This window comes from Gracilinanus agilis, chromosome 1, assembly GCF_016433145.1.
Source record: "Gracilinanus agilis isolate LMUSP501 chromosome 1, AgileGrace, whole genome shotgun sequence".
Classification (NCBI taxonomy): domain Eukaryota; kingdom Metazoa; phylum Chordata; class Mammalia; order Didelphimorphia; family Didelphidae; genus Gracilinanus; species Gracilinanus agilis.
The window spans coordinates 343,518,937-343,541,579 of NC_058130.1; the positions used below are offsets into that span (position 1 = coordinate 343,518,937).

The 22,643-nt window shown below is 32.1% G+C and overlaps 1 protein-coding gene across 2 annotated transcripts in view; it reads right to left on the reverse strand.

Moving 5' to 3' along the window:
- The window catches only part of AP3B1 (adaptor related protein complex 3 subunit beta 1), a 370,907-nt gene that overhangs the window by 160,635 nt on the left and 187,629 nt on the right, over nucleotides 1-22,643 (reverse strand). For both annotated transcript variants that reach the window (XM_044663208.1, XM_044663200.1), the window contains exons 9-13: nucleotides 10,433-10,530; nucleotides 8,965-9,019; nucleotides 8,808-8,879; nucleotides 5,103-5,165; nucleotides 2,703-2,835 (exon numbers count right to left, since the gene is read on the reverse strand). In XM_044663208.1, coding sequence (XP_044519143.1) covers nucleotides 2,703-2,835; nucleotides 5,103-5,165; nucleotides 8,808-8,879; nucleotides 8,965-9,019; nucleotides 10,433-10,530 — 421 coding nt within the window. The remainder of the gene's footprint in view (nucleotides 1-2,702; nucleotides 2,836-5,102; nucleotides 5,166-8,807; nucleotides 8,880-8,964; nucleotides 9,020-10,432; nucleotides 10,531-22,643) is intronic.

The following is a 22,643-nucleotide window of genomic DNA, read 5'->3' on the forward strand; positions in this document are numbered from 1 at the left end:
AATAACTAACAATAAAAAAACTTTAAATTTCTGACAAAATATTTTTTAATCAGTGCAAAGTCATACAAAGTCATACAAAATGAAGGCTGCTAAACTAAGTGGTTTATTAAAGCCAGTTCATATCATCCAATCAAAAACTTACCAGCAAAAAGTACTAACAGTGGTTTCAGAGTCTTCTTTGATCATCTTTTTTCCCATAATATAGCTTAAAAGCAGATCTTTTTGTTACCCTTAGCTTTCCTCTGTAGAATCTGAGCTTTAGCATTCATAACACAACTCTTCTAAGAGACTGGCTTTTGTATTCATCTTATAATGATTTTAGATTACTATATATATAGATATATAGATAGATATATAGATAGATATGTAGGTAGGTAGGTAGGTAGGTAGATAGGTAGATAAATAGATAGATAGATAGATAGATAGATAGATAGATAGATAGATAGATAGATAGATAGATAGATAGATAGATAGGGTCAAAATTAAGTCAAGATAAATTTTGTGCATTCAACTCAAATTTTAAAGAAAAAACTAATCTAACGAGTATTGTTAATGTTTTGGATAATTTCCCAAAGTTAGTATTTAATTTTGCTTGCATAGTTCCTATTAAAGACAGAAATTTAAAAATCTCATCTCATAATAAAAGTATATCAAGTAAAAACAAGGTAACTTAAAGAGATCAAATCTTACATATATGGGTTATGATGCAGCTATAGATGTAAAGTATGAATGTCGATTTATTTAAGATATAGAAATGTGTGTAATACTTAGAAGTTGGATCATAAAAATGCTATGAAGATACAGAAGAAAGAATAAGAAAATGGATTTCAAGCCAATAAAGAATTGAGGGAGATCAATTATAAATAACTCAACTTTATGCATTTATAAATAGTAACAATAATTTAAAAATAAAGTTAGTATAAACTGAATAAGAAAACAAGAATATAAGCACTCCTATGGTCCTTGATGCATTAGGATATAAAGTCTGACTTCCTTTAGAAGGCACACTCCAATTGTTTAAAATATCAATCTATTTTCATTGTTCAGAGACTTAAATGAGTAACATATATGCCATTTGAGAGAGATGAAACCTCCTAGTACTAGATATTAAATACTGAAGTAAACTAAAAGTTCTTCAAAAATAACATAGCACAGACAATATTTAGATGAAAAAAATATGTCCCAAGAAGTACATATTCAAATATCATATGGTCACATCACCCAAAAAAGCAAATCATGGAAATACAAAGTTAGAATATTATAAATATATTTTTTCTTTTTCCTGAACTAAATTGTCAAGTCTGAAATTACTAAAAACACAAATGATTAGGTGCAGTAAACAGTTTTTCCTTTAGAATAATACTACTTTGATCACTTTTAAATTAGTAAATTAGTTTTTTTTACAAATAAGTTCTGGTTGAATCACAAAAATAGAAATATTATGTAAACTGGGACAATTAAAATGTGAACTATAACAAAAGAAAAATTTTTAAAAATGGAAAAGTAAAATCTTAATAATCCATTTAGAAAAAATAATTAAATTTGATTAGTTTTACCTTCTTTTGTTGAATTTCTATAAGCTTACAATTTTATTTCTACTGACAGTAAATGGTATCCATAAAAGTATTTTGAAGTTAAATTTGGTTTCTTTTTTTTTTTTGCTCTGGAATAGTTAAAATAATTTTATATATCATTGACAAAGACTTTCATGAGAAAAAGACTAATTGCAAAATTGAGCTTTGAAAGGTTCAATTATTATTATTATTATTATTTCTATTAGAAAATTTATTAAAAACATCTAGCCTGATTGTTATCCCATTTAAATTACATAAGTATACATGCAAAGTACATGTGCTAATATATGCTAAATTCATAATTTTATAAATTGTTTCGTTATATTTTGCCCAAAGAGCAATTATTTTCACTAAGCAGAATCTATCATTTTAAACACAAATACTCTTAAGAAAACAATTATTCAAGGGAAATTATCATGAAAATTTCTTTGGTTAGTGATTTTTTCCCCTTCATTTCTAAAATTGACTGTAGATATTACTATGTAGCCATGTTCCTAAAAATGGCAGACATCATAAAGTTTGATTAGATAATTTATGAATGGATTTTCAACTACCTATCTTGCCAACATTTTTACATTCTGCTTTCCTTACATACACCTAAAATTTATAACAATGTTTTTATTCTAATTTAATTTAAATACAAAATTATTATTTTAAGAACCAAACCAACTTTGAACGTTTAACTTAAAACACTGAAAATGATTTTTAATCTCATCAACTCCATGTTTTGGGTTTTTTTTAATGCATTTGCCTGCTTTCAGCACCCTCTGCAGGTGAACAGTTATTATACAACATTCAAAACTTATTAGAAAAAAGGGAGAAAAAATACTTCTTGTGAAAAGGTATCTCCGAGAGAGTACATTTTGAAGAGCTTCAAAAAAGAAATTGCCACAAGCAATTCTAGATAGTAATAAGAAGATGTGTTTACTATCATTTCCAAATTAAACATCATTTTTTAAAAAGTGCTTTCTGGATCAAATAGTACTCAGTGTGATACTGTTATGCTACACTGTAGATGATTCCAAAGAGACACCACAATAGATAATATTTCTATTTGTCCTATTACATCTAGATCCTGCCAAGATTCAAAATTTTATTTATTTAAAAACAAAATAGAAACTTCCTTACCATCCCTGTTGGACAGCAAACAAACCAGACCATTAAGGCATGTATCAGTTACTTCTGAGATGTTGGTTGCACATCTGCCTATAGCCTGGATAGTAGCTGCAGCAAACTGCTTATCTTGACTTTTCACATAGGTCTAAAGAAAGCAGGCATTCGATTAGATGCATATCAGTCTTATTAAATGAAAAATTATGACAAATTTATCTATCACTTATGCATTGTGATCTTACCAAGTAAAAATTTTAACACTTATCAAATAGATATGCCTTTTAAAAGTAAACAATCTACTAAACAAGAAATTTAAACTACTATCTTAATGATGGCTTGGGTTTTCATTTAAAGAATGTACTTTTATGCCAGCTCCAGTCACCTATGGCCACAGTGGTTTCTAACTGCCCAAGAGATAGTGCGGGGGGAAGGGGGGCAGTCACCCAAAGACAGCAATTAGTCTGAGTGCAAGGATGAAAGAGTTGATGAGAACTCTCTCTTCAGGGAGGTTTCAGTCCATTTAACCAGCAGCATCTGTGAATCTATGAATAACTGACCTACCTGCCTCAAAGAATGACTCTTTCTTTTCTGGGAGACCAAATCTTAGAACTGGGATGTTGAGAGGGAAATAATATAGCCTAATGACAACTATTTTATTTTCAAAAATATATAAATGAAGTAAAACTATTGACAGAGAAATCTATCGGTATTATTGTAATGAATTCTTCAGCACTATTAATTCACAATAAGCACAAAACACTACTTAACCTTTGTTAAGGGTTTGCTTCATAATAACTTCCCTTATATTTTCAGACAAACAATAGAAAAAAGTAAATGTAAAAGTTAAAGAAAAATAAGAATGATCACTGAAAATGACAAGTGAGAAAACTGCATTATCAAAATGTCAAAGTTGCAAATTTCAGAAAAAGTACTTATCGACTTCTGAAAACAACTATAAAATATGTACATTGCCTAATTATTTCTATTATGGAGTTTTATAATAGACATATTGCAAATAAAAAATAGAAGAGTCTAAAATCCATTCAAATTTGAATGAGCTTTTTCATTTAAGTATATTGGATTTTTATGCAGTCTCCTAGTTTTAAAAAGATGAAATAAAATTTTAGTAAGTATGCCATAAGATAAACATGTTTTATTTTTCAAATTTATTTCAAATAATTGCTGGGCTGCAAAATTAGAAATAATAAAAAATTTCCCCTACTATATAAACTGAATGATTTTAGGTATGACTACTACAGAAAAGCAAAGAGGAAAAGTATTTTTTCAAAGCTGCTTAAAGGAAAAAAGGGAAGAAAAATATGAAAGAATTAAGATTAGAAAATTTCTGAATAAGTCAAAAAATGAAAGCAGCAATTAACATAATAACAATCCTATATATCTATACCTCCATATACAAACGGTATACAAATATACCTAAAAACATAACTAAATACATGATAAAATAACATAAAAATAAAATAACTTCCAAAGTGGACCTTACAAATATATTAAGCATTAAATGGCAAAATAATCACATGCAAGGCTGAATGGCCATACTAACAGTGCTGAAAAAACAATGGCACTGAGCTAAGTACTCAAGATAGAAAAAGAAGCAAAAGACAGCTCCTGCCCTCAAAGAGCTCACATCTAATGGCAACACAATTCAATTGAACAGACACAAAGAAAGGGTGCAAACAAGCTATATAAAGTTCCATATGACTAGATAAAAAACGAACTGCAAGATTAGAAAGTGAAAACACCACAGGGAAACCATGAAAATTCACTTTTATGTGGCACAGTTACAGATTTCTGGGAAACAAATCTAAATAAATAGGCCAAACAGATGAAAAAAATAATTGTATTTAGAGGGTGGGAGTTTTTTTGATTGAAATATTAGACTGAAACAGAGTATCAAAAAGGATAGGCTTTACAAGTTGTAACTTCAACTGTAAACTGGACATTTTTAAGGTTGAGAAAAGAAAATAAAACTTTTAGGCACCTATGTTTTCCAGTAACCTGTTCGAAATCACCCTCAGCGGTATAATTTCTAAAGTGAACGCTGAGACATAGTTTATAAAAATCTTGATGGTATTGCTTCATGATTCTCATTTCAATTACATTTTGATTCATAATTTTGTACCTGAAATGTTGATTTACTACTTGTCAATCTGCATTTTATTTATATAAACATTTATATTTTGACAAAAAAAAACCTCAAATGCAAATAAATAGTAAGTTTTCTTGATATCAAGCCAAACAACAGGTATGTACTTTGTGTCTAGTCTTTGAAGGCACTGGGCTAGGCAATAGATATTCAAAGATTAAAAAAAAAAAAAAAAGAAACAATTTCTACTCTAGAGAAGATTACATTTTAACAAGGAAAAGTATTAGAGTATATGAAATCTGTAAACAAACCTGAAATTCTCGAAGGAGCGTAGATATGTTTGCTTCATTTGCCAAATTTGTCAATATTTCAAGCTATTTAAAAAAACAAACACATTCAACATGAACAATTTAACAACAAATTAAAAAGGATTTTCTATATAAGAATTGGGGCTGCTCAATTTGGTGCTTTGTCAACCCTTCCCTCATAAAACTAGTTTTGCATATATTTTTGATTATTTACAGTTTGGGAAGATTCAGCCCAAGAATTACTGGACCTTTACTCAGTTTACCTGGGCTAAACATTTGTCTCATAGTCACTTTTTTCACTTATAAACTTCTCACTTCAGACACAAATACTTGAGTTTCTTAGTTAGAGACTGGGCCTGGTCATATAACTGAGTTTTTAAACTAAGAAAAACAAGAAGAAATTTAATGTATTTATCTAGAGTCTTGAGATGCTTCTCAGTCAAAATTAGATGTCTGAATAACAGATCATCAAAAAGTCCTATCAGTTTGGCATCAATGAAAAAGCAAAGTTAACTACAATTAAATTGCAAATGTGGGTTAAAATAATACTTCTGTGACAATTTTCTTTCTATAAGAACCAACAATAACATATTTATGTAGATATTATATAATTTTTAACCTCATCTGTGTCCCTAATTTTTTGCCACATTTCATTAATCTTGTCTTTAAGAATCTTCATTTTCTTGTTTTGATTGACTATATATATTTATTAGTTTTGTTTTTCTTTCTCTTCAGAAGTAAGAGAAGAAGAGGTGGGAAGGAGATGAAATTATATGGTTAGGACCTGGGTTGCCCTCAAAAATGAAAGGAAAAGAAAAGAAAAAACCATCAAGATATTTTTTCCTCCTAATGCCTGGAAAAGATCAGAAGGAAACAGGCAAGCAAGACAATGTGGGAGATACACAATAAATTGATTTATATATTTAAAAGGAAAAGCAAGCTGTGCACTACGAAGATTCAACGTTCCACATTCGATACTCTCTGTTCTATTTTGCACAGGGAAATTATCATTTTATTAAGGATTTAAGTGTAGGATTAAATAACAATAATAAAAAATAATCATTTTTGCCTTTCAATGCATTCACAACATAGTATTTTCTACATTATTCAAAATCTACTATGGAAAAGCATTTAATAAATAGCCTACCAAATTATATTTTAGAAAGAGGAATATAAAAGGTTTTGAACCAATGGTTTCTAGTAAGCTATCAAAACAAAACAATAAAATTGCTAGTGGACTTATTACACTAAAGAAACTGATTCAATGACAATTAAGTTATTCAGTAAAAACAAAAGGTTTTTGAGAAAAAGATCATAGAGAAAAGAGAAACTACTAATTATAATTTAGAGGCTGAATAACTCAAATAACATTCCTGAGATGATTAAACCTGGGCTGGCATAGTGCTAGAGGTATGAACTGTTTTGTTTCCACGATCTCTGTTCTTGCCTAGAATAGTAATTAAAATGGATGACTTTAACATAGCATTTAACATTCTCAGATTGCTTTGCATGTATTATCTCACTTAAACCTCATAACCCTAAAGCAGTTAATAAATATATTATAAAACCCATTTGACAGCCAAGGAAACTGAGGTGATTAAGATACTTGTCCATGAACATTATGCTAATAAAATGTCATGAACAAGATTCAAACAGGTTGTCACTTCTAAATAAGCATTCTATTGACCATAAACCACTGACTCCCAGGAGAAAAAAAGAAGAGAAACATAGGTATCTAAGGAAAAAACAATTTTAAAGAATGAATGTGATGCTTAATCTTGAGCAGGTTAGCACTTGCCTACAGGGACAAAAAACCCAAACAATCTACTATACTTTATAAAGAGTGTAGCTTCATGAATCTATTGGTACCTACGGCAAACTCAATAAATCCACATTCTGGTATGACAGAAAAAAAAAAATCTAACAAAATCTTCATTTGTGTAACATGAGGCACAGTATCCAAAACTAGGCATGGGCAGTTCTGCTTATGTTCACTTCTAACTACAATATTTTATTGAGAATATTGACAACCAAAGAAGAAAAAACAAGATGGTGCAGTGACTAAAGATTAAATAATAAAATAATCAGTTGAAGGAATTAAGGATATTAATTTGAAGAAAGAAAGACTTTGCAGAAGAGATAAGAAGGGAAGATTTGGTGTATAAAATTGCTATCATTCAAAAGAAGTATCAGATGTGCTCTGTTTGGCTGCGACAGGTAGTATTAGAAGTAATAGGTAGAAGATTCAGAGAAACTGATTCTGGCCCACATAAGGAAAAACTTCCCCAAAATTAAAAGTTGTCCAAATATTGAATAGCTTGCCTTGGAAAGTAGGAAGGATAAAGGACAGTCCCACTCAGGAATGGATTTGTCCAGATAAGGAGTTCTCAACTTTGTAACATGTGAACTTAAAAAAAAAATGATAACTATATTCAATATAATTGGCTTCCTTCATAAACTTATACAAATTTATTTTATGAATTTAAAATTATTATTCTGAGGAGTCCATTGACTTTCAACACCTTGCCAACTAGATCCAAAACACACAAAAAGTTTGGAACTCTTAGTTTAGATAATGTATGAATCCCTTCCAACTTGATATTCTGTGATTCTCTAAAGCAAAGATGGTCTAGGCATTAATTGTTTAAAACTAAAAAACTGTGTAATAGGCATTATCCTCCTGGGAGCAGGATATGAACCTTTAATATAAAAAAAAATTATGGGTGAATTAGAAAGTTAGTATTTAGCTTTGTAGGGAAATTTAGAATAAACTAAGCCATAACTTAAAAAGGTCTTATACAGTAAAAATAACTATAAATGCCTAGGGTCTCACACTTATATACATATACACCTCTACATATTTCTTTCATAATTTCATATGGAATATTTAGGGTAATACACATTTTATTATGGAAGAAATGCATAAATCATACTGGATTTTTGTGCTTAAATGTTTCAGGAATGAAATATTAGCTTTATCTCATTTCACCTATATAGATCTCTGATCATTAGGAAACATGAAACAGTATAGTGGAAAAAATGACAGTGTAACAGAAAGAATGCTGGACATTCTCCTATATCTTTCTTCATTAGAAGACACAATAAAGTATAGTGGAAGGAATGCTGTAAATGGAGAAGACAGATCTAGACTCTGTGAATTATGGTTTTAATGCTACTATCTATAAAAGTCAGTTGCTAGTCTCAGTTTCATCAAATATGAAATTGGGACAATGATACTATGTATCCAACAACAAGTATGACAAGTTCCCAGGAAGCAATGATCATTGGGGAAGGATAGAGGGAGCTAAAGAATTTAAATAATAATTAATATAATATATAATTTGTTGATATCACTTATTGTAGTCATTAGTAAGTAGTAGGACTAAGTGAGATCAATGAAAAGTATGGTTTCTCCTATACCATTTTCCATGTGTCATTTTACTTTCTGCTACAGCTAGGAAGGACAGAAGTATAAGTTAGATAAAGAAAAAAATTAATTAGAATATACAGTGTGTGTGTGTATGTGTGCACATGCGAACACATATATTTTTTAAATACAGCTAACTCTCTTGCAGTAGGATTCTAACCTCCAAGTGTCAGAAATCAGGACTCTACTTCTATGTCTTTATTTTTTTCTTTGTTCGATCCATTTCTTCTTTTGGTACATCAAACATTAGGAGAATATCCAGAAAATTAAAGAATACATACCTTTAGTGTCTTGATCATTGTTGGATCAGTTGACCTAACATAAAAACTCTTCAGATAAGGTTCAAACATGCCCTAAATTTTTAGAGGAAAAAAGAAAAAAAGAAGATTAATGACATATCCATTTGGTATTTCCCTAAATTGTATGTGATACACATACCTTTCTCTGAATTGACATTGTTGCTATATTTTGTAGAACAATGTACTGCACCTCCCTAGAAATAAAAGGAATAGTTTTCACTGGAAATATTTTTCAAAAAGGCATTAAGTAAAGGTATAAATAAGGGAAATCAATAATATGTTTAATTTTTAGAGATGTTCTTGCATATCCACCTAAAAAGCTTTTTAGCAATCTTTAGTTTTTATGAAACTTTTTTGAGATTTGTCAAATAAAGATCGAATTAAAATTTCATTTAAGCCAATCTGATAGTACCTGATGTTTGAAAAAATACTTCCAAACAAACTAGATTTTTAAAGATTGGTGAACAGATAAAAACAAATGGTGGTCTATCAATGTGATAAAATATTATTGCATGATTAAGAAATAATAAGTATTAAAGAATTCAGAGAAATATGGAAGGACTTGAAGAAATTAGAATAAGTATAGCAGAACCAGGAAACAATATACACAATGACCAGAAGAATATAAATGGAAAGAATAGAATAAAAGTGGATATTGTATAAATAAAACCAAGTTTAGTCCCCAAAGAAAAGAAAACGTACTTTCCCTGCTTTCACTAAAAAATTTATAGGGGTTGTGGGTATAAAAAGTATGTATGCATGAGATATGACAGGTTGTTTTTTTTAGTGAACATTTTTAAAAATATTTGTTACAAAGGAGGGCTTATAGGTAATTGACAGAAGGACTCTATTTAGAGATGAATGTAATGTAAAAACAAAAGGCATCAACAAAACTTTTTAAATGTAATAAGGGAAATAAAATAATTATCAGAATTATACACCTTGAAATTATCTATAATTTCTTTTCCTTCTGTTTAAAATAAGATGATTTGGCTTTTTAAGTCCTTTCAGGTAGGGGTGTGTGTGTGTGTGTGTGTGTTTGAGATCATGATTTAGCATTAAACACGACATTATTTCTGACAAACTTTAGTGATTATCATTTGCTCTCAACAGATGGGTCAATGGCTTGGACTGGTTTATCACAAAGCCCCCAAAATGAAGACAAATCATTTTTATAAGCATAATATAAAGAAGAGAATAGAAATACATTTGGTCGGCATCACAGGAATTAGAGATCATGCCTAATTACATTAATGAAAGTGGTTTACACACGTGGAATTGGAGACTGTCCTTTATGTAAAAGGAAAACTTTGTGAATTTCTAGGACCTAATTGCATCCTGAGGTTATTTATAGGAATCCAAAGATGTAGACTCATTGGTACCTGGAAATTAGATAATTTTTTTAACTGGCAAGGATGCTAAGGTTTGTGTGGCTACAGAATAATATAATTTAAAGAATAAAATAAAATATGAAATAAAATATCAATAGTTAATTCTCACAGTATCTAAAGTCTCCTTGGTAACAACCAATTCAAAATTCACATTATGAAAGGCAAATGATAGTTTATTGAACATGAATATTAAAGAAATTGGAAAAAATGACCCACCTATTACTACGAAGTAAACGTACTAATGATTTTGAAATAATACCAGCTTCAGATTTTGGTGATAAGTGCCAATACAGCTGAGCAACTGCCATCACCACCTGAAAAATAAGGTGTTAAATATCATTAGTAACTTTAAAAAAATTTGTCCCAAGTTGAAACAAAGTCCATATGCTCATGTAAATCTGCAAGGACAAATCTACAAGACAAAAATTACTATTCCAAATCAAACCCATAGGAACATAGATGTAGACAGACCTCAACTGGGCCTCAGAGGCCAATGAATCCAATGTCCTCATTTTGCAGATGAGGAGCTGTTCCTCACTGAGAACCTCCCATGTCTCCACGCCTTTGTACTGGCCATCCCACATGTCTGAGATGCCTTCAGTCCTTACCTCTACCACACAATCCCTTCTTTTCCTAACTTTTCAACTACTAGTACCATCCCTCACAAATTATTTTACATGTATTTGTTAACTTTCTATTTATATGGCATATATAGTTTATATATACTCATTGTCTCTGCAATTAGAACTTATGTTCATTGAGAGGAGAGATTACTCCATTATTTGCACTTGAATCCCCAGACAGCCTACAGTACATGTTTAATAATAAGGACCTATTGATTGATTGATTGCGGTAAGGAGGAAAAGAAATAATAAGCTCATATGGTAAGAACCTAGCAGTTTACGATGAACCCAGAAGAATTGTAATTCAGCAATCCCAGTTTAGTTTAAGCATTATTAGCATCTATGTTGCCTACCAACAATTATTGGAAAAGGGATAGGGGCCCAAGAGTCAAGAGAAAAGGACAGTTTTGAGTTACCTTTGCTTAAGGTAAGGATGAGGGCAGGCTAGAAAGAATTAACACTCAGCCAGGAGGGGGACATAACATTACCTAGTAGGAACTGGACAATGGAGACTGGGCAAGGGAGAAAGAGAGGTTTTTTTAAGTATTGTTCCTGCTAAGCCTTCTAGCTACAAACTGGAATGTGGAGAGCTATGCTGTGCTAGGAGAGTAAAAAGGGAGGAGGGCATCAATGAGAAAAAGAAAAAGAAAAAAAAGGATGTAAAGAAGGAGAAGGGAATCCAAACCTATGTCAAGATGCTGCAAGATGGAAGAATGTGGCACAGAGGAGAAAGGCAAGAAAGGACACAGTATATTTCAGATGTGGCTCTTTAGAAAGATTTACAGAGTAAAAGATGAGGCTCTTTCGAAAGATAAAAGCATTTAAAAAGGAAACAACTGCTTGTCTTCTAAGATAATTCAATAAGGGTCAGAGAAAAAAGACATGGGGGGAGGGGTGGGGGAGGCTTGGCAATGTCGAGGGATAATGCAGCATCTTTTTGTTGATTTGATAAAGATGATAAAATGAACAATAACGAAAACAATTGACTCAATAGCTACAATAAAATTATGAAAATTTTATTGTAGCTACTGAGTCAACATATTTATAATAATTAATATTATTAGAGCATTCATATGATGCCTTAAAGCTTATAAAGAACTTTGAAAATATCTCACTTAAACCTAAAAACAACCTTGGGAAGTAGGCACTATTATTATCCCCATTTCATACAAATAAAGGTTAAATGGCTTGCTTAGGGTCATATAGTTAGAAAGATCCAAGACTAGATCTTAATTCATATCTTCTTGATTCTAGGTTTAGCTTTCTAGCCACTGTGCCACCTGCGGACCTCTTCATTCTTTCTTACCATGCATACACATGCAGAACATTACAAAAACACATAAGACATTTCAAACCTGATGACTATAACTTCAAGAGATTCACAAAGGCACCCAATGAAACAATAAATCTGCTAAAAAAAAATCTAGAATGCCTGACTGAAAATTATAGCATTTTAACAAAAGAAACTGAAGAGAAAAAGAGTGCATGTGATGTTGCTACCAATCTGAAGAAAGAGTATCTGAAGGCAAGATTTGGGAAGTGAACAGCATGGTCAAGGAGACAATTCATAAAAAGGATTTAGCCCTAGAACACAGTTCAAAAAGCAAGCAGAGGGGCAGCTGGGTAGCTCAGTGGATTGAGAGCCAGGCCTAGAGACAGGAGGTCCTAGGTTCAAATCCGGCCTCAGACACTTCCCAGCTGTGTGACCCTGGGCAAGTCACTTGCCCCCCATTGCCTACCCTTACCACTCTTCCACCTATAAGTCAATACACAGAAGTTAAGGGTTTAAAATTAAAAAAAATAAAATAAAAATAAAAAAATAAAAAGCAAGTAGAAAAGCTTAATTAATTACAGGAATGGGGGGAAGTTATGATATAATGATTACCAGGCTTTTAATTATATAGACATCTGGTGGAGTTCACACTCTGACTTAAGAAGAGGCAATGATAATTTCTTTATTTGTCTTAATGATCTATTTCAAGAGGAGAGAATTGTATTCTGCATCAGATTCTTTTTAACAGGAAGAAAAAACATATAAAACACATAGGGAGTGGAAATAATGGGAACTTTGCAGGGAAATGACCACTCCATCTTTGAGTTTATAATAGAAAAGGGAGCAGAAATAATTTTGGGGGTAATAAGCTCTCAAAGAGTTCATAAACAAGATAGTTTTCATGGAATGTCAGAAGGAATGAAAATCACTCAAGAAGAATTGCTTAAGATACCAAAAAAATTCTAATAAGGAAGAAAAAAAGGAACTTTTTAAAAGAGAAAATGAAGATAAATAGAGAACTAATCACCAAAGGCATATGGCGAGGGGGAGAGGGAAAGAAAGGTGCACTTATATATAGCACTTTTTTTTATTCAATTTTATTTTCAGTTCCAGATTCTTTTCTTCTTTTCAATACAGTAAGAAATCAAGAAATAATAAAACCTATTAAAATATAAATTCATTCAAAATAAATTTCCAGGGGAGGAGAAAAAGAAAATATATTTATCTCTGTTTGTATGTTGAATCAATCAATTCTCTATGAGGAAGTGAAGTGTATTTTCATTATGAGTCCTTTGGAAATGTGATATCATAGTGTTGATCAGTTACTAAGTTTTCCACTGTTGATTACCTTTACAATATTGCTGTTAATGTGTAAATTATTCACCTGATTCTCCTCACTTCACTTTGATTCAGTTCATATAAGTTATCCCAGATTATTTTAAAACCATCTCTTTCATCATTTCTTACAACAATATAATAGCATTCTAACATAGTTATATATCATAACTTGTTCAGTCCTTCCCTAACTTATGGGGATTCTTTGTCACAACAAAAAGAGCCACTAGAAACGTTTTTATACCTATGGGGTCCTATTCTTTTGTCTTTGATCTCATTTGAGTATAGATCAAGAGGCAGTATTGCTGGGTCAAAGAGTATGCACCTAAAATAACTTTTTCAGTAGAGTTCCAAATTGCTTTCCAGAATGATTGGACCAGTTCACAGCTCTAACAATATTGCATTAACATTCTTACCTATTTTCTCACAACTCATTCAGTATTTGTCATTTTCCTTTTCTGTCATCTTCTCCAAACTGATGGGTATGAAGTAGTATCTCAGAGGGTGTTTGGTTTGGGGTTTTTTTTCTTAGTGTTTATGTATTACTAGGAATAATTTAGGTGGCTCAAGGGATAGAGCACTAAGTCTGGTTTCAAAAAGACCTGAATTCAAATCCAGCTTCTAACTCTTACTAGCTAAGTGATCCTGGACAAGTCATTTAAGCTCTGTCTGCCATAATCCATTGGAGAAGGAAAAGGCAAACTACTTTAGTATCTGTCAAGAAAACTCCATTGACAGTATGATTCATTGGCCACGAAGAGAAGGACATATAAACTTTTAATTTCTTTTAAAGTTTATTTATTTATTTATTTATTTTGGTTGGGGTGTTTTTCCATGATTACATGATTTATGTTCTTTCCCTCCTCTCCTCCCATCCCTCTCCCGTAGCTAACGAGCAATATCATTGATCAAGACATATTTCCATATTATTAATATTTGCAATAGGGTGATTGTTTAGAGTCTACATCCCCAATCATATCCCCATCGAACCATGTGATCAAGCAGTTGTTTTTCTTCTGTAAAACTTCTAAATTTTATGCAAGCAAAAATATCCATTTTCTATTTATAGCAGCTCTTTTTGTAGTGTCAAAGAATTGGAAACTGAAGGGATATGAATCAATTTGGGAATGGCTGAACAAATTACGGTGTATGTTGGAGATGGAATACTATTGGACTATAAAAATGATGAACAAGATGAGAAAGAGCTGAAAAGATCTACATGAACTGATGCAGAGTCAAATAAGTAGAACCAGTAGAACATTAGACACAGTAACAGCAATATTGTGATATTTAATTATAGGCAATACAATGATCCAGGACAATTCTGAGGGACTAATGACAAAGAACGCAATATACCTCCAGAGAAAGAACTGCTGGAGTCAGAATGCAGATGAAAGTATTTGATTTTTCACTTAGTTTATTTAGGTTTTTATTTTGGGATTTTGGTTTTACATGATCATTCTCTTACAAAAATGAACAATATGGAAATATGTTTGGCATGATAATATATGTGTAACCCAGACTGAACTGCTTGCTAGGTCCAGGAAGAAGGAGGGAAGGAGAGAGGGAAATAATCTGGATCATAAAACTTTGGAAAACTTATGTGGTAATTTATTACAAGTAATTGATAAAATAAAATATCTTTACCAAAAGAAAAAGATCAATTTTCCTTCTATGAACCTACCTCTTTTTTTTGGTTGTGAATTCTTCCTTTAATCATAGATGTGACAGGTCATTTTTCTGTGTGCCAAAAATTTCCTTGTAATATTGCTATTCATATCTAAATCATGTAACCAATTTGAGATTCTTTTTGTATAGGCTGTAAGATGGTAATCTGTTCCTACTTTCCCAATTTTCTTCAGAGATTTTGATATCTTGCCCTAATATTTGAGATCTTTGGATTTATGACACATTATTTATTGCATTCGTTTGCCTCTGTACATTGTATACCTAATCCTTTCCATTGATTAATCACTCTACTTCTTACCCAGTGCCAAATTGTTGTGATGTATGTGATTTTACACACACACACACACACACACACACACACACACACACACACACACTCACACACACACTAATCTTTATAGTATAGTTACAGACCTTGTACTGCTAACCCCCTCTGCCATTTTTCCCCCACTGATTTCCTTGATATTCTTTACATGGTTTATAAAGTAATTCTTTGCTAGTTGATTGGCATGGCACTGAATACATTGATTTATTTAGATAGTATTATCATGTTAGTTATATTGGCTCAGCCCACCTATAAGTAATTAATATTTCTCTAATTATTTAGAATTGCTTTTATTCATGTGTAGAATGTTTTATAGGTTTCCACTGTGTGCTCTTGAAAGAAGACACCCTAGTATTTTATACCATCTGTAGATATTTGAAATGAAAATTTAGTCTCTTCTTGCTGGGTTTTGTTAGTAATATGCAGTAATAGTAATGCTGATTTATTTTGTCTCCTACAACTGTGCTAAAGGTGTTAATTGTTTTGACTAATATTTAATGAACTATTTCAAAGTCTCTAAGTAAAACATAGTATCACTTGCAAAAAGTGATAGTTTTGTTTACTCACTACCTATGCTTATTCTATTTCTTTTTCTTGTTTTGTTACAGTTTACCTAGTATTTCTAATAAAAGTAACCAGACATTTCTAGACAAATACTAAATAAAAAGGGTTATAATGAATATCTTTGCTTCACTCCTGATCTTATTAGAAAGACTTCAAGTTTAGTTCCATTACAGTTAATTCTTGCTCTTTGTTTTAGATAGGTAAACATTACTTATCAATATAAGAAAAGCTTCTTTTATGTCTATGCGTTCTAGTGATTATTTGATATCATGTTTAGTCAAAAGCCTTTTCAGTATCTTTGGAAATAATCATATGATTTTTATTGGGGTTTTTTTGGTGGTGTTATTGACATGGTCAATTATGTTTATACTTCTGTTAATACAGAATTAGCCCTGCAATCTTGGTATAATCCCAGTCTGGTCATAACATCTAATCTTTGTGGTACATTATTTTAATTTTGCTAGTATATTATTTAATTTTTGCACCTATACTCATTAGGGAAATTAGTCTATCATTTTCTTTCTCTGTTTTGGCTTTGAAGACCATATCTGTGTCAAAGGGGAACTCAGAAAAATTCCCTCTTTACCTATTTTTTCAAAAAGTCTGTTTAGTATTAGAATTAACTATTCTTTAAATGTTTGGTAGAATGTACTTCTGAATCCATTGAGTCCTGGGAGAGGGGGTTTCTTAGAGAGGTTATTTATGTATTTAAATTTTGCTTTTCTAAATTACTATAATTTAAGTATTCCATTTCCTATTCTATTCATCTGAGTAATTCAAATTTTGGTAAATATTCAAATATTTCATTTAGACTATCAGTTTTATTGGCATGTAGTTAGGCAAAATAGCTCCAAATAATAGCCTTTCTTTTATGATGATTGGTTATGATGAAATCATTTACTGGTAACCTGATTTCCTTGTTTTTTTTTTTCATCAAATTAACAAAGAGTTTTGTCTATTTGAATGAGTTTCCCCTCAAAATAAATAGTTCTTAATTTAATTTATTAAATAGTTTCTAATTTTAAATTTTTATTAATCTCATTTAATTTTCAGGATTAATATTTTGGAGTTTAATTTGGAATTTTTAATGTGTTTTTTAAGTTCTATGACTACTCCATTGATGTGCTCTTTCTTTTATTAATGTAAATAGTGACACATATTTTTTCCCAAAAGTAATGACTTGGCTGCATCCCACAAATTTTGTAATGTTTCTTCCTTGTTATTATTCTCCTTTAATAAAATTACTGATTTGATCCACTCATTCTTTAGGATTATTTAGTTGCAATTAAATTTTAATCTATGCTTCCAAAGTCCTTTATTGAAGGCAGTTTTGTGGTCTGAAAAGGGCAAATTCACTATTTGTATTTTCTACTTTTTTAAGTGATGTTTTTATAGCCTAATACATGGTCAATTTTCATGTAGCTGTATGTACCGCTGAGAGGAAGTTATATTCCTTTCTGTTTCCATTCAAATTTCTCCAGACAGTGTTCATATCTAACTTTTTTTTTGTCATAATTTTATTTATCTTCTTTACTTTTTTCTTATTCTATGGTTAGATTTGTCTAAGTTTGAAAGAGATTGAGGTCCCCAACTTTTATTGTTTTAATGTATTACCTCCTATACCTCATTTAACTTTTCCAGGAACATGTAGATGTCATGCCATTTGGTGCATGTGTTGAATATTATTATTAATTTACTGCCTATAGTATTTTTAACAAATTGTAGTTTTCCTGGCCATCTCTTCTAATTAGGTATATTTTAGCTTTTGCTTTGACTGAGATCAGTACTGCTATAAATGTCTTTATTACTTTAGCTGAAGTGTAATAGATTCTGCTCTACACTCTTATTTTTTTTTAATTTTTTTTTTTAATTTTAAACCCTTAACTTCTGTGTAACTTCTGTGACTTATAGGTGGAAGAGTGGTAAGGGTAGGCAATGGGGGTCAAGTGACTTGCCCAGGGTCACACAGCTGGGAAGTGTCTGAGGCTGGATTTGAACTTAGGACCTCCTGTCTCTAGGCCTGGCTCTCAATCCACTGAGCTACCCAGCTGCCCTCCTCTACACTCTTATTTTAACCCTATTTGATGCATTTTTTTCAAGACTGTTTCTTATAAAAACATATTGTTAGATTCTAATTTTGCAATCCTCTTCAATTTTACATGTGAGTTCAAACCATTCTCAGTCACAGTTAGGATTGCTAATTGTATACTTAAATCTATCCTGTACTCTTAAACTTATCATTCTTTTCAATCCTGTCTTCTCCTCAAGAGTATGCTTTGCTTCTAATCTCTGCTATCCTTAATCTTCTCTCCTTCTTATCCCTACTCCTTTCTTATGATCCTTTTTCCCTTTACTTCCCTGTTGGGTGATATTCATAGAAAGTCTTCTATTTCATAAAATAAAATTATGTATATGTATCTTCTTCCCTCTTTCAACTGGTTCAGATGAGACTGAGGTTCAAATGTTGCCAGTTCTGTTCTGCCCAACTCCATTCTTTTAATTTTCCTTGACCACTCTATGTGAAATAATTTTCCTCATTTTTTTGTTTTCCTACTCCCATATAGCACCACTCTTTTCCCCAAATCTTTCCATTCTTCTTTTGAGATAATCAATATAACAGAACCACATACATGCCCTTTGTCTAAATAGATTCCCTCTAACAGTCTTAGAATGAATTTTGAAGAGTTACATGTACCATCCTTCCACAGGACATAAATAGTTTAAGCTTCTTTAGTCCATTATGATTTCCCATTCATGGTTACCTTTTTATGTTTCTCTTCAGGCTTGTATCTGAATGTCAAATTTTCTTTTCAGCTCTCATCTTTTTATTAAGAATGAATAAAAGTTTTCTATTTCATTAAATATACATTTTTCACCCTGTAGATTATACTCATTTTTGCTGGATGGTTAATCTCAGTTGTAATTCTAGCACTCTTACCTCCTGGAATATATTCCAAATCCTCCACTCCTTTATAATGGTTTGTTTGTTTGTTTTTTAAAACCCTTACCTTCCATCTTGGGATCAATACTGTGTATTGGTTCCAAGGCAGAAGAGTGGTAGGGGCTAGGCAATGGGAATTATGGTGACTTGCCCAGGGTCGCAACAACTAGGAAGTGTCCAAGGCCAGATTTGAACCCAGGACATCCCATCTCTGGGCCTGACTCTCAATCTACTGAGATGTTTGTTTTTTTTAAGGTAATAGTATAAAGATTTTATTTGGGGGGCAGCAAGGTTTGGAGGGTAAGAATAGATGTTACCTTTTTTAACCTGTCATATTGGCTATCACCCCCAGGAATCCCCTCACTGTGGAAGGAAGATTAGCTGAGCCAGCTAGTGATATTAAGATCCCCAGACGGTGATGAGTAGTATAGGAAGGAGAGGCATAGAATCCTCATGGAATTATCCTAAGCTATTAAGACTGGAACCACTGTCTTAGGAATGAATCCAGGATGGAAGAGCTGCCTCCCAAGCTGAGGTGCCTGAATCATTTCTCCAATTGCCATCTGCTTCTCAACGGGTTACTTTGGTTTCTTTGCGGCCCTCACAAGATCTTGTGTGATCTTGACTGTGACTTCACAGTATTTCAATGGTTTATTTTTGGCTGCTTTCCATATTTTCTCCTTGACTCTGAAATTTGGCTATAACAATGTTGGAAGAATTCATTTGGGGACTTCTTCCAGTAGGTGGTTGGTAGATTCTTTCATTTCTACTTAGCCTTCTGCTTCCAAAACATTTGGGCAATTTTCTTTTACATTTTCATGAAATAAGTCTATGTTGACAGGTCTAAAGTAGTCCAATAGTTCTTAAATTATCTATCCTCAATCTATTTTCCAAATCAGTTATTTTTTCCTATGGGATATTTTATTTTTTTTTTTTTTAGTCTCAAAAGACTTATTTTATTGTATTTTGATGTCATGTGAAGTGACAAGCTTTAAGGCATTCTTTTCCCCAGTATTTTTGATTCCTCTTTTACTTAACTAATTTTGATTTTTTGAGGGTTTGTTTTTGTTCTTTTAAAAAAAATCTCTTTAATTCTTCTAGAAATTCTTGTTGAGCTTTTGTCCAATCTGTACTTTTCTTTGAGGTTTTCCTTGCAAATGCTTTCAAATCATTATTTTCTTCTCTATGTGTATATTGCCTTTCTGCCACCATCATAGCTTTTACTGTCAAGTTCTTTTTCTGTTGTTTGCTCATTTTTTTCAGCCTACTTCAACTCAAGTTGACTTTGATGTTGAGGCTGTTCATATCAGGGGGTGGATATTTGGCCTAAGTGTCTGTCTGTTACTGCTTTCATACCTCAGCCTAGAGGTCAATGAGTTTTCAGTTATTCTAATATGATGTGATTCAGGAAGAAGTCTGTTACACTACCTTCTGGGTCTATATTCTACAAACCAACCTTGGGTTTCTTGGCTTGGATGTGGTTCAGTTTTTATAAACTACTATTGGACTTTGTCATGGTAGAGAGAGAATATCAAAAGGTTCTGCAGGTTTGAGTGGCTGCTCTGTAGGCTTTTGATTTGGGGCTCCTTCACCAGTTTATTCAACTGCAAACTTATGTGTAGGACTAATCTGAGTCCTGCTTCTATTCTTGAGTTTAGTGGCACATTGCTAATTTTTCTGGAAATTGTCCCTTCCTCCTTATAAATGTAGGATTCCTGTTCCCTTATACTTGTGATCACTCCTCTTCAACCTGGAACTATGACTCAAAACTGGGTAATGAATAACAGAGCTGCCAAATAACATCTATTCCACCTCTCAGTGCCAGTATATGGTCGCTTGTGATCTCTTTTTGTACAGGTGTTTGGTCTTCTTACCATGGCTATTCCTGAGTGTTGCCACTGGTGTATCCCACTACTACTTCTGCCTACTATTACTACACTTTACAAATGACCAGCTCCCATACCTCCAGGGTCCTTAGACTTCTTTTTCAATCTATTCTTGACTGGAAAAGTAATTCAATATAGATTTTCCCCTAGGGTTCTCAATGAGAATTCAGTCTTATGCCTATCATAATTTACAATGGAGGAAAATGTGAATTAACTAAAATAAAACTGCTATCACTCCACCATCTTGACTTTGCTTCTCTACTTGTTCTACCAAAGACTTTTAAAAGGTTATGTCTAGAAGATGAAGGGGGGTCAGAATAATGTCTGGAATAATGAAGTTCAGAATGAACAAAGGTTGGTTTAAAAAATGCCATGGAACCAAAAATAACTTATTTTTCTCTATTCAAAGGAAAAGATCATGTAAAAGATTGAAAGGATTCAGGTACATGGGGTGATAATAACTGACAAAAGGGAGAAAATGGAACCGCTTAATTTTTATTTTGCTATTATTTTCTCTACAGATGAGATAGGATAAATACAATTAAGAGAGAATAATGTGGCAAAATGAGTAAAGAGATAATAAAAGTGAACCTGATTTTCCTGGATAGGTTCAGATCTCATGTTCCAAATGAATAACTCATCTCAAACTAACTTTAATTCCTTTAACCAAAAGTGTTACTACTTGGTAGATCAATGAACAGCTGGAGAAATAGTTCATCAGATGTTAGCAAAGTATTTGACAACATATCTCATTCTGTTTTTCTGGTAAAGATGATTTGAGGAGGGGGTGGTAGGAGAGAAAGAAGGGAACAAACTCTTATTAAGTATCCACTCCATACCAAGCACACTGCTAAGCATTTTTAAAATATTAGTTTATCTGATCCACTACATCCTTGAGAGATAGATGCTACTGTTCACAACTGAAGAAACTGAAATAAACAGAGATTTTGTGACTTGCACAGAATCACAATCAGAACTGTTTGGGGGGCACTTTTTTCACCTCAGTCTTTTTTTGACTGCAGGCAGAGTGCTCTACCATGTTCCATGTAGCTGCCTCAAGAGGCACAATCAAATCTAAAGAATGATCTTTAATGGCTTTCTCAGAGATCTATCCCTGGCTCCGAACTTTTAAATATTTTTTATCAAGGAACCAAATGAAGATATGTGTCAATCTTTTCAATTTTGTAGATGACACAAAGCTGAGATGGATAACTAACTCTAGAGAGTCAGGATTCTAGAAGAGTATATAAGGACAAGTCAAATGATACAAAATTTAGTAGGAATAAACATAAAGTCTAATGCTTAGTTTTAAAAAATAAACTTTGTAAGCATAACAGTAAGGACTGCTTAGGCAGCATTTTCCATGAAAAAGAACAGTAAGTTTTAATGATCTAGGAGCTACTATAACAATAGTCTAATATAAGCCAAAAAAGATTTAAAAAATCATGAAATGAAAAGCTGAAGAATCATCTCATATTTCAAAGTTCTCTAAGAAAGGCAATTCACTAAGAAACACTTTTAAAAAAAAAGACTTTTGAGATTAATGTATATTAAGAGTCTCAAGTACACTAAGTGACTAAGAAATAAATATAGCTTTCTAAGTAAATATATATGTTTAAAACAAAAGAATCTATTCTGTTAAGAAATGTATCTCGGGGGGCAGCTGGGTAGCTCAGTGGAGTGAGAGTCAGGCCTAGAGACAGGAGGTCCTAGGTTCAAACCTGGCCTCAGCCACTTCCCAGCTGTGTGACCCTGGGCAAGTCACTTGACCCCCATTGCCCACCCTTACCA